Source organism: Protomyctophum parallelum (assembly GCF_964188405.1).
Source record: "Protomyctophum parallelum genome assembly, chromosome: 13".
NCBI lineage: Eukaryota > Metazoa > Chordata > Actinopteri > Myctophiformes > Myctophidae > Protomyctophum > Protomyctophum parallelum.
In genome coordinates this window covers 44,494,863-44,506,027 of record NC_139708.1, presented here as the reverse complement: position 1 = coordinate 44,506,027, position 11,165 = coordinate 44,494,863, and the positions used below count along the sequence as shown (strand labels likewise).

The window sequence follows — 11,165 nt, the reverse complement described above, 5'->3', positions numbered from 1 at the left end:
GTACTTTCCACTGTCATTCAGACTACAGGAATAGAGGTGAAACATTTAATGGTGCATAAACAGTTTCATTGGGATAGTTCGCCGCGTGTCAAAAAATATGATTTCAACAGAAATCACACATGACTCTGATAAACCCAAATCGGATACAGAGTTTACGATTCAATACATTGCAAGGTCAATGATAAATTGCGCAGTAAATAGCAGATCTACAAGCACACAACGCGTGCCATTTGTGACGCGTTGTGAGCTTGCAGATCTGCTATTTACTGAGCCCCCGACAGCGGCAGGCAACTATAAGTATAATTCGGGCTAAAGAAGGCACACGTGGGAAGTTGCAGCCGTCACTCTGGGGCTGGGCCACCGTAGACCTTAGAGTACAGTCACTCTGGGCCACCGTAGACCTTAGAGTACAGTCACTCTGGGCCACCGTAGACCTTAGAGTACAGGTACGCTGGGCCACCGTAGACCTTAGAGTGCAGGTACGCTAGTTTCTCTGCGCGGGTCTTCCTCAGGAGGGGCATCCACTCCCAGTGGGGCAGCTCCACCGGCCTGTAGCCGGCCAGCTGCAGCTGCCTCCTCTTCAGCGCATGCAGGCCCAACAGCTGGTGCGAGCGGTAACAGTAATGGCTCCTGTTGGACACCTGGATGGCTAGCTTGACCGGCGAGGACGCCTTCGGGGAATCCCTGCGGTCGGGTTTTCCGGCGTGAACCATCCTGGGGAAAGCCCCTTCGGCCAAGTCCACCACTCCTACTCTCAACGCGGACCCTCCTCCTTCTACGGGGTCTATCCTGCGAAGAGGAGGGGGTGGGGGTCGGTGGACGGCGGGACGGGTGGCGTTTCTGGACTTGGTCAGCTGTGTCAGCAGCTCCTCGGTGAGCACAACACCCGCGTTGGTTTTCTCCCAGCCGTGATGAGGAGAAGGACCGGCCGAGGAACTCATCTCCGGGGACGAGGTATCCAACGGCAGCGGCCGTCCGGCGGCGTCCAGATGAACTTCCAGGTCGATGGAGCGCGTGTGCGGGAGGATCATCCGTTTGGACACAAACTGCGGGCCTCCCAGGAGATCCTGCAGTGCACATTCCGCCTCTTGGACCTCCGGCTTCCGACACACGTCAGACTGGGCGTATTTCCACAGCATGGCCGCCACCTCTTCCCTCAGCCGGTGGCCGAGCCGAGGGCCCGTCCAGTGAGGGAGCTCCAGACCCACCGTTCCGTCCAAAGTGAACAGGTCCTTCTTCAGGTCCAGCTTTGGGAGCTTTGGGAGTTGCGTCGCTAGGGAGATGAACTCGGGGCTCAAGGCCAACGCCAGCAGGTCCTCTGGGAGCTCGGAGACGAAGGCCAGACCAAGGAGTCCAGTGAGAAGATGCTCTGGGTGACGCTGGAACTCGGCTTTCCTCTGCCTCATGGCCTGCGTGAGGCTGGAGTAGAGGGCCGGGTTTTGGCTGGGGAGGACTCCCAACGTGCCAAAGGCCCACAGCAGTTTCGCACAGTCTTTGCTCCTGCAGTGCGATGCCAGCGAGGGCAACCTCTCGGCCACGGCGTTCAGAACCCGGTCGTCGCGGTAATGCAGCGCAGAAGAGGCCAGCACCACGTGCATCAGCCCCTGGACGTTCATGTCGGGGGCCCGACGGGGCACTTCCCGTGCCATGGCCTTTAGCCACGGCCTGTGGTCGAGCCAGCTGAAACGCAGCAGTTTCATCACATTGACTATGGCAAAGTCACTCATGTCCGCCACCACAGAATGGGCCTTGTCCACCAGGCAGTACACCGCGGCGTCAGAGAGCGACGTCTGGGACTTGAAGAGCGACAGGCACACGGTGCCAACCTCCTCCGGCTGCAACGCAGAAAGGTGCTGCATCAGGAGCTGCTCTACGGGGTGGACCAAGTCCGCCGGGCACTGCCTACCTTCTCCCATGACGTACAGCAACTGGATCAGCTCGGGGACGCCGACCTGTCCCAGATGCAAGCCGACCGAAGCGTAAAGGCTCTTGAGGAACTCGGGCGCCTGTCTCCCAAGGCAGCGCCACAGGTCGGCGGCCAACAGCAGCTGACGGAGGTCCATGCGCTCCGCCCGGGAGCTCAGCTCCGCCTCGTAGAGCCCCAGCGTGCCGTGTCTACGCGGCAGCCCCAGCCACACGAACGCCCGCAGCACCCGCAGCAGCTGGGCGTCCGTGAAGCGCCGCAGGTTCTCCACGGCGTAGCGGAGGAGCACGACGAAGCGCGCGTCGCCCAGCACCAGGGGCGTCTGGTCGGCGTGCAGGCTGCCGAGCTGGCAGAGGAGCTCGGTGACCGCGGTGGCGTCCATGCCGCCCTCCAGGAGGAGGAAGGCCTCGTTGGCGTCGACGACGGTGGGGCGGGGCCGGCGGCTCAGGTCGAGCGCCACCGAGGCGTAGTACTCCGGCCGGCACCGCTGGAAAGCACGCGGGTCGTGCCTGACGTCCGGTGTCTGCACAGCGTCACGGGAGGACGACGACGATGACGACAGCGGCGCCCGCGGCGGCTCGTCCTCGGAGGCTTTGCCGAAGGCCAGGTCCACCAGGGTGTTTTTGGTGCTGGACAGCCACCGCGAGGTGCTCACGCTGTAGCGGTTGCTCTGCTGCCTGAAGGCACCCGCGGCGGCCAGGGTGGACGTCGAACAGCGCTCGTCGTCCACTCCCCTCTCCGTCTCTCTCCTGTGTGGCGGCCCGTTCTGGCTCCTGCATGTCGGTCGGGCGACCCGAGGGTAGGACGGGGGGTTGTACAGCAGCCTGTAGCTACCTGGTATGGACGCTGCCGTCGGCGCCTGCTCCTCGCCGTCAGCCTCCCTCCTCTCCTCCTCCTCCTCCTCCTCCTGTGGCGGCTCGACGCCCGCGGCCTCGGGTCTGCCATGATTGGCTGTCCGGTGCAGAGGTCGCGCCCGGAGGAAATGCCGTCTGCCCGGCGGGAAGAGACGACGCAGCCCGGCCACGCGTCGACAGGGCTCCCAGGCAGACATACACACTCAAATCTAAAAAAAAGGGCAAAAGAGAAAGGATTTGGTTTTAAATAAAAAGTCTATTAATTTGGGCTAAGAGTGACAGATATCTCATCCATAGTCACGTTGCAATTACGGCAAGGTAAAGTCCATTTATTGATTTCTGAAGGGTAGGTCTTACTTCAGTATTTGATTATAGTATATGACACAGAATCTATCCAAGTATAATTACACGAAATCTCTACGTGCATGTTAGTGTATACGTATGAGTCATTCAGACATGCACGCATCTCTGACCGATCATCTTAAAATGTGTCGTGTGTAACTCAGGCCTGTATGGAAATCCATCCAATTGTACAGAAGTTAGAACCACCAATCCGAACAATATTGCCATTAATGCCATATATGGGCATACCACTTAATATACATCCCCCTGTGTGACCATTTAATTATACGGATGACATCAGGGATCTCCACATATGAGCATTAAAGGGACAAACCGACAAAGACAGACAGATACAGCAGCTATATCCATATATGGGCACACCTGTCACAATGATTCCATTGTTTGAGATCATTTTTTTTGCATAATGTTAAAAAAATGATAGTTTGGAACCAAATGGAAGCAAATGGACCCTAACCGGTCAATTTGGTTCCATTTGTACACTCTCAGAGTTAAATTAACATTGATTTTACAATATAAATTGGGGTTCCCAGAGATATAAATGCCATAGCCATGGTTCATGACTCTCGTATTCATACGAGAGTCATGAAGAAACTTCACCCTGTTTTTTGCGCTCGCTGCATTTACAAGATTTCCGTATATATAAACATTCAGATTTCAAATATAAAGTACTCACAATTTGTCCCACGGATGTTAGTTAGTTGCAGCTCAAGCGATTAGAATTTCTGCATCCCGCGTTGTTTAATAAAAAGCATTTTTATCCGAGGTGTTATTTTGCCATTGGCTTTCAACTACGCGCCCCTATCGGTCGGGAGGAGGGTGGCACTCGGTGTGTTCGATATAGGTACGCTGACCGCCCTGCCAATACAGACTAATAGGCGAGTGCGCTCCCGGTGTGCAACTGTGGATTTCCCAAACGAACCCCGTTTGAAAAAAGTAGCCGGGGAGCTCGGACAAAAATGCTTTTTATTAAACAACGCGGGACGCAGCAATTCTAATCGCTGGCGCTGCTACTAACTAACACCCGTGGGACACTTTGTGAGTACTTTATATTTGAAATCTGAATGTTTATATATACGGAAATCTTGTAAATGCAGCGAGCGCAAAAAACAGGGCAAAGTTTCTGCATGACTGTCATGATAATCATCATGGCAGTCATGTTCCAGGGCTAGAAATGCCATTGAATGGGAGTCTGTAGACTAATATGCAGGTCAGCCTGGGGGTCCTTGAAATTAAACAGGTTGAGAATCACTGCTAGAGCCGTAAAACTCTTCTCTTATGGGAGTCCCTGGCATATTATTTTCAAATGACATGAAAAGGTTGTTCTAATAAACTGTAGTCACTACATAATATTAATCAGAAGTGGGATATGTGAAGGCTGCTGGCCTGCTGCTGCACACAGTGCACAGTCCCGTGCAACATCCATCCATTCCATCCACTCAAGAGTGAAACGCCAATACATAAATGATAAATACAAGCGTTTGCAACTTTAGCTCTACCTGGGGATTAAATCAATAATGTATTGAAAACGACGTACTAAAATGCATCGCACAGTCACTGGTAGCCTCTCTAACAATTGGGCGTCTTTTGCATGTGTACATGTTCGGAGCTGGAGTTGTACGTGTCGCTCCAAGTTCTACAGGGGGAAGAGGACATGATAGGAGTAGATTGAAAATGTCAAAAATCGATCAAATACTATCTATGAGAGTCTAAATCTCAGGCTATGCTAGAATAATCATGCTTTATTATTGTCCTTGAATCTCAAACAAAACTAAATAATATTTAATATAACAACAGTTCGTGTCCCCGGGGGGGCGTGCAACCCGTGTGCTCTGTTTCCCCCGTTTTAGCTTTCGTTATTAATTAATTATAATTAATATTAATAACTCACCACTGTGTGTGTGAATAAAACGATGAGGCTCTGAGGTTCTAACTTCTGCTGCAGCATCATGCTGCTTCCTGTTTGCTAAGGTCGTGACGGCAACTCTGCTGGGTCGAACTTCAAAAGGCGATACGAAACGGTGCGCGTGCATGCGTGCGAGTGTGTGTGCGGGTGCGCGTGTGCGTGTGCGTGTGTATGTGTATGTGTGTGTGCGTGTGCATGCGTGTGTGGATTGTGGAACGATAGTGCCCTCTCCTGGGCTGTATTGGTCACTGCAGTAATGCTATGCTTTCCAGGGAGGATATTTCATGTTGATATTCAGGTTGATATTTCATGTCTACTCAGGCTTTTTGTGGGCTTAATTGATTCTTAATTGATTCAGTATTTAGATAGTTGATATAAATTGTATCACACCCTTCCCATACGTTCTATTGTGGTTCTATTACTTCTTCCAATTACATTTTATCAGTTGAACCAACCTTTCCAAGTGTAAGTGAAAGCAGCAGGGTGGTGTAGTTGAAGATCGTGCACAAATGTAGTAGCCTAAAATGTAGGCTACTACATTTGTGGCAAATATATAAGGGTAGATCAGAATCTACAACTGCCATTCTGCCTGCCTGCCTGCTATTTTTGCTATTCTCTTGTGTTTTGTGGAGAGACAATTTATCAATATAAAAGGTTTTGCCTTTAATGATTATGCCCAAAATAGGAACAACTAGAACTGCACTCTGTCGAGTGCATACTTGCTTGTTGCACACTAGTAGGCCATAAATGGCCAACTAGTGCGCAAGCAGAGCGCGCAAGTACTTTCGACCGCTGTAAACTGTCAAATCTCAGTATCTCTGTGAAGGAACGTTTGAAATGTCTAATTATTAGGTGTAACTATTTGCTACCTACCTACTTTATGCATATAAACACCTAGTATTATTAAGTATGGTTCAAGTTTCTATCTATATAAGAAATACAGTTTTATCGATTTAGATATATTCTGGATCCCTTTTTAGTTTTTTAAAGAAAAATAAATCATTGATATGTGATGAAAAAAAAGGTATATAAACTGAATTAAAATATGTTATATAGTAATCATTATTCTATTATTTATTCTAAATTGTCAATTGTTTTAAATGTATTTCATCTTGGAATATAGTGATGTTAATACTAAATCATGATCAGAGTAATAGGTGTCTCTAACTTCAATTTCTGTAATAATACTTTCACATTTGTTAAAATATACATGATCTAAAAACCGTCCCAGCCAACCCGTCACTTTTGATGCGTATGCAAATAAAATAGCAAATTGTGCCTGATTTGCTGGGACCAGAGTACATGGTGTGTATATGTATGACTAGCTCTCAATGATGACGTAAGACATATGGTCATGTATGTAATCTGGTCCCAGCAAATCAGGCACAGATATATTACATACATGACCATACGTCATCATTGAGAGCAGTTATACATATACTATATATGTAGTTGTAAGTTGATTAGCGGTATACTGTGGTTACTTTGCGCCAAAAACCGTGCCAGCCAACCCGCCACTTGATGCGTATGCAAATAAAACAGCAGATTTGTGCCTGGTTTGCTGGGACCAGATTACATAAATGACCATATTTCTTACGTCATCATTGAGAGCTAGTCATACATATATACACACACCATGTACTCTGGTCCCAGCAAATCAGGCACAATTAGCTATTTTATTTGACTGATTATTGCGAACGCAGTGAGCCACTTACTATGACAGCAAGGGCTGAATGTCTGTGTGTGTGTGTGTGTGTGTGTGTGTCACGCTGTTACACCACCGGCCCGCCACCAGAGGGCGCAGCTGTAGCACACACACACACACACACACACACACACACACAGGGCGCAGCTGTAGCACACACACACACACACACACCCACACAACCACACACACACGAGCTGCGTTCGCTTCACGCGTTTGCGCGTCTTACTTGTGTATATAGTATACGTATGACTAGCTCTAAATGATGACGTAAGACATATGGTCATTTATGTAATCTGGTCCCAGCAAACCAGGCACAAATGTGCTGTTTTATTTGCATACGCATCAAGTGGCGGGTTGACTGGCACGGTGCACACGGACCGGGCGAAATTATTACTTGCGCGCTCTGCTTGCGCAAGTAATAAGTAAGTATGTGTGTGGGTTGGGTATTGTAACCAATGAGCAAGAGCTTCTGACTATAATGAAGTTCCACGTTAGATCCATTGAAACACAGGTTATTTTTCTCCCTCTCGTTTCTTCCACTCAACAGTGACAAATTAATCAACATTTCAAAATTCTCTTTGAAAGAGAATCGGACATCTCCCCTTAATTGAAAGAGAGCTGTGCAGACACAAAGCTCAATGAGTTGCACAGTTTATTTTATACAGGAGGTACAGATAAGAAAATGAATAGGAATCCAGAATAAATAGACATAATAAATATTAATAAATATTAATAAATATAAAGCTCTGTTGTAAAAAATAAAGCAACAATGTGATCCTCAATTGACCAAAACAATAAATAAATAGTCTGTTAATATCTCTCTCTCACTCTCTCACTCACACACACACACACACACACACACACACACACACACACACACACACACACACACACACACACACACACACACACACACACACACACACATCTAGTGTCTGTGTGGTGTGTCAGATCAGATTTTGGCAGCGAACAGGTCCAGTCTCTGGAGGTGGGTGAGGAGGGTGACTCTCACGTCCTCCCAGACGCTAGCGCTGTAGTCCTGCAACGACAGACAGAGAGACACATTTAACTTTAAGTTAATCACAACACTCTATAGTCTAGTTTGGTAAAAGTTTCTATTAACACCTGAGGGTGGCCCATTCTACAAATAGCATTTATATCTATCAGTCATTCTCAAACCTTTCAAATCTAAAATGACAGAGATGACAGACAGGTTTCAAAGAGATGCCATGCTGACCTTGTCTTTCAGGGTTCTCTCCAGGGCTTTGAAGTGGAGTTTGGTCTTGTGTGTCATTTTGGTGACAGAGTGAGATGGAGCCACGCCCATTATCTTCACCTGAAATGCATATCAGAAGAACAAATTAGCGTCTCACTCTCGCTCCCTCCTCCTGCACAGTGCACAGTGTGCACGCACACACACACACACACACGCGCACACGCGCACACACACAGTTTTGTAGACGTACACAGTGCCGCAGTTCGGTGATCTGACGGAACAGCTCGTTGTTGAACATGTCCACGTCCCTCTGGTGCCAGTCGGTGTTGTTGAGGCTCTCGCTGTCGAACACGCGGGACACCTTGTCCAGGGTGTCCACGAGGAACACCAGCTTCTCATCGGCCTGAGGGAGAGAGAGAGAGAGAGAGAGAGAGGGAGAGGGAGATTAGATCAAAGTGCCTTACTGCAGCATATGTTCTGGGTGGAACTTTATAGCATAGCCATAGATCTATACATTCTACAAGCTCACAGTGTGTTGCATTGTGGCACGTTGAGAGCATGCAGATTGGTCCCCGGACCCCACATGTTGGTTTAATAAAGTATCTTGACCTGAGATCAGATTCATACGAGGTTTCCACTGGACACACACTGGTCTGATTAACCCATTCTGACCTGAGATCAGATTCTAAAAATGTCAGTCGTTCTTCGATTTTTCAAAAAATAGCAGACCTACAAGCTCGTATCGCGCCACTCGGTGGCGCGATATGAGCTTGTAGATCTGCTATTTTTAAATAGCTAAAGCACGACATGATGCCGACACCAAAATGGGTGCCCGTTCAGAATGGGTTAATCCCGACTGATCCAGGAGCACCGTTTTACTACACCAGGACAGGAACCCCCTTTTTGGTGTTTTTAAAGCATTATGTTAATACTCTAGGTATATTGAAAATGAGCAGATCTACCAGCTCACAGCGCGGCACAGACTGCCGCGCTATGAGCTTGTAGATCTGCTATTTCTTTTTAATTCATGAAAATGTGGCGCAAATCTTCGAATATATTCTTTCAGAGCCAAGGTTTTTAACTAAAATATTTGCTCCCTGGAACTACATATTTTCAGATGGGCGTTTTCAGAAGACATTTTGTAGAATCTAGTGTCAGGTCTAAAATGGTTTAAAATGATTGACTCGTACGTGCGCACCTGGTTGTCTCTTTGCCTCTATACTATTACTATGAATAATAATAACAATGCAACAATAAGAACAGTATTCATCTTATAGTGTCAATGTCCAGAAATGATGTAATAGGCCTACCGTCATGAGCTTGGAGGCGTGGTCGTACTGTTTATGAGGGAAATGCAGCAGTTCACCTGCAGAGCTGTTGTTAGTGTTGTTACCCTGGAGGGAGAGAGAGAGAGAGAGAGAGAGAGAGAGAGATTGTATTTGAATGTTTCATGCATGACTCAGATTTCGGATTGAAACAATATAAAGTATAATCATTTAGTCAAGTACTGTACTTATAAGTAAAAATGTTGAGGTATGTCTTTACTGGAGTATTTCCAATTGTCAGTATACTTTTTCTATAGGTATTCCACTACATCCCGCAGCGGCAAATATTGTACATTTACTCCATAATTATTTGAAAACTTGAGTTACTTTGAAGATTTTGATTACTATTATAAAACATACACTAAACATTCAGCCCTATTACAAAACAGCCAATCTACAAGCTCACAATGCATTGAGCTTGTCGATCTGCTATTTTCAAAAAGATTTGTATACATTTTAAAACTTACGAAATGCGGTTTGATATAATAGTTTTAGGCCTAAAAAAATTATAATAATAATAATAATAATGCTTTTTACACCACTAAACGTATAGTTAAATGCATAAAACTCAAATGCAAAATTAAGCCTTTAAATAATATTGCAATAAAGTGTAAAGTAAACATACCTGCATCTTCCTGAGCATGGAGATAGTGTAGTTGTTATACTCCTGGAACTTGGAGCTTTGGAACCCAGTGTGGTCCTTCTGCTTCCTCAGCCACATGCACGCGCTCTCGGCCTCGACCACGGCCACGAGCACCATCATCGTCATCATCATCTTCATCATCATGACAGGCTTATTCATTTTATTGTATTAAACTGCAATAGCTCTAAATGACCACGGAGACGAGAGGGTCGCTGTTTTACCAAATGCTGTTGTAGGCTGTTATACCGGTGTAGAAATGTGTTAATAGTCCTTTTTTTTTGTTCAATATAAAATCAGCGGTTCGCTGTTCTGGCGAAGGTATGAAGAGTTGCAAAGAAGCTCTTGTTCGGTGGAGTGCTGCTGATTTGTTGTGTGCCATTCTCACCTGTAACGTCCAGTTTAAATAGCCGGGGAAAACTAAATCGAGTTGAAAAGTGAAATAGAATGGGGAAGCCCCTGCTTTCAATATACCTGCCGAGCCGAGCCGCAGGTAAGAAAGTGCGCGTGGATGGATGGATGGATATGGAAAGCCTCGTGAGCGTGAAACCGATGGCTAATTCATTATAATGAACAAAATAACAAGTAAATCAAAGACAAGCCTAATCTGCTTAAATACATTCACAACAATTCAGACTTTCAGGTATTTCCAAATATTAATATGTGGTTAATTAATTTGGTGCCGATAAAATATAAGAGTATATTGAATTAATAATTTAGTCTAATCTACTGTGTAAGCCAAATAGCCTATATATATATATATATATATATATATATATATATATATATATATATATATATATATATATATATATATATATATATATGCACACGGCTACATAGCATGTAGGTCCTACAACACTGTGCCATACTTTTTTGATAATTGAATGCAGCTGTGTATATGATTTAATAATAATTAATCACATATAGTCCAGGCAAAATAGCGTTTCAATCAAAAGTAATTGTAACAAAAGATTTTTCTTCACAGACCATTTCTATGAGGTCTCCAGAACAACATACTAAAAGTCCCAAGAAATCCCAGTTGGGGAAATATGTTTAATTGCATTAATCCAAAATGGCCACCAATTGGGCTTATTTGGCCAATCTTGGAATACATTTTTGACCATCAGGTAATTTTAACAGATTTTTTTCTGCACAGACCATTTCTATGAAGTCTCCAGAACACCATACTAAAAGTCCTAAGTAATCCTAGTTGCAGACATATGTTTAAT

General features: G+C 45.9%; 2 protein-coding genes across 3 annotated transcripts; both read right to left on the bottom strand.

Moving 5' to 3' along the window:
- Positions 1–277: 277 nt before the first annotated feature.
- Positions 278–5,102, bottom strand: fastkd5 (FAST kinase domains 5). Of its 2 annotated transcripts, none has more exons than XM_083780683.1 (2): positions 5,030–5,102; positions 278–2,987 (listed from the first exon to the last, which is right to left on the bottom strand). In XM_083780683.1, exon 2 carries the CDS (start codon positions 2,973–2,975, stop codon positions 414–416), a length of 2,562 nt encoding a protein of 853 aa, XP_083636809.1. In that variant the 5' UTR covers positions 2,976–2,987; positions 5,030–5,102; the 3' UTR covers positions 278–413. The 2 variants fall into 2 exon arrangements, with proteins under 2 accessions (XP_083636809.1, XP_083636810.1); XM_083780684.1 differs by having other exon boundaries at positions 278–2,980; positions 5,030–5,064.
- A 2,602-nt stretch (positions 5,103–7,704) lies between these two features.
- On the bottom strand, positions 7,705–10,077 carry LOC310868708 (interferon a3-like; the record flags this gene model as incomplete). The annotated part of the gene is made up of 5 exons (XM_083779164.1): positions 7,705–7,791; positions 7,990–8,088; positions 8,219–8,371; positions 9,279–9,362; positions 9,919–10,077. 5 exons carry the CDS (start codon positions 10,075–10,077, stop codon positions 7,705–7,707), a joined length of 582 nt encoding a protein of 193 aa, XP_083635290.1.
- Positions 10,078–11,165: the final 1,088 nt, after the last annotated feature.

Bases quoted from the DNA above. Each gene is read 5' to 3' on its own strand.
- fastkd5 (XM_083780683.1), bottom strand. From the start codon at position 2,975: ATGTCTGCCTGGGAGCCCTGTCGACGCGTGGCCGGGCTGCGTCGTCTC.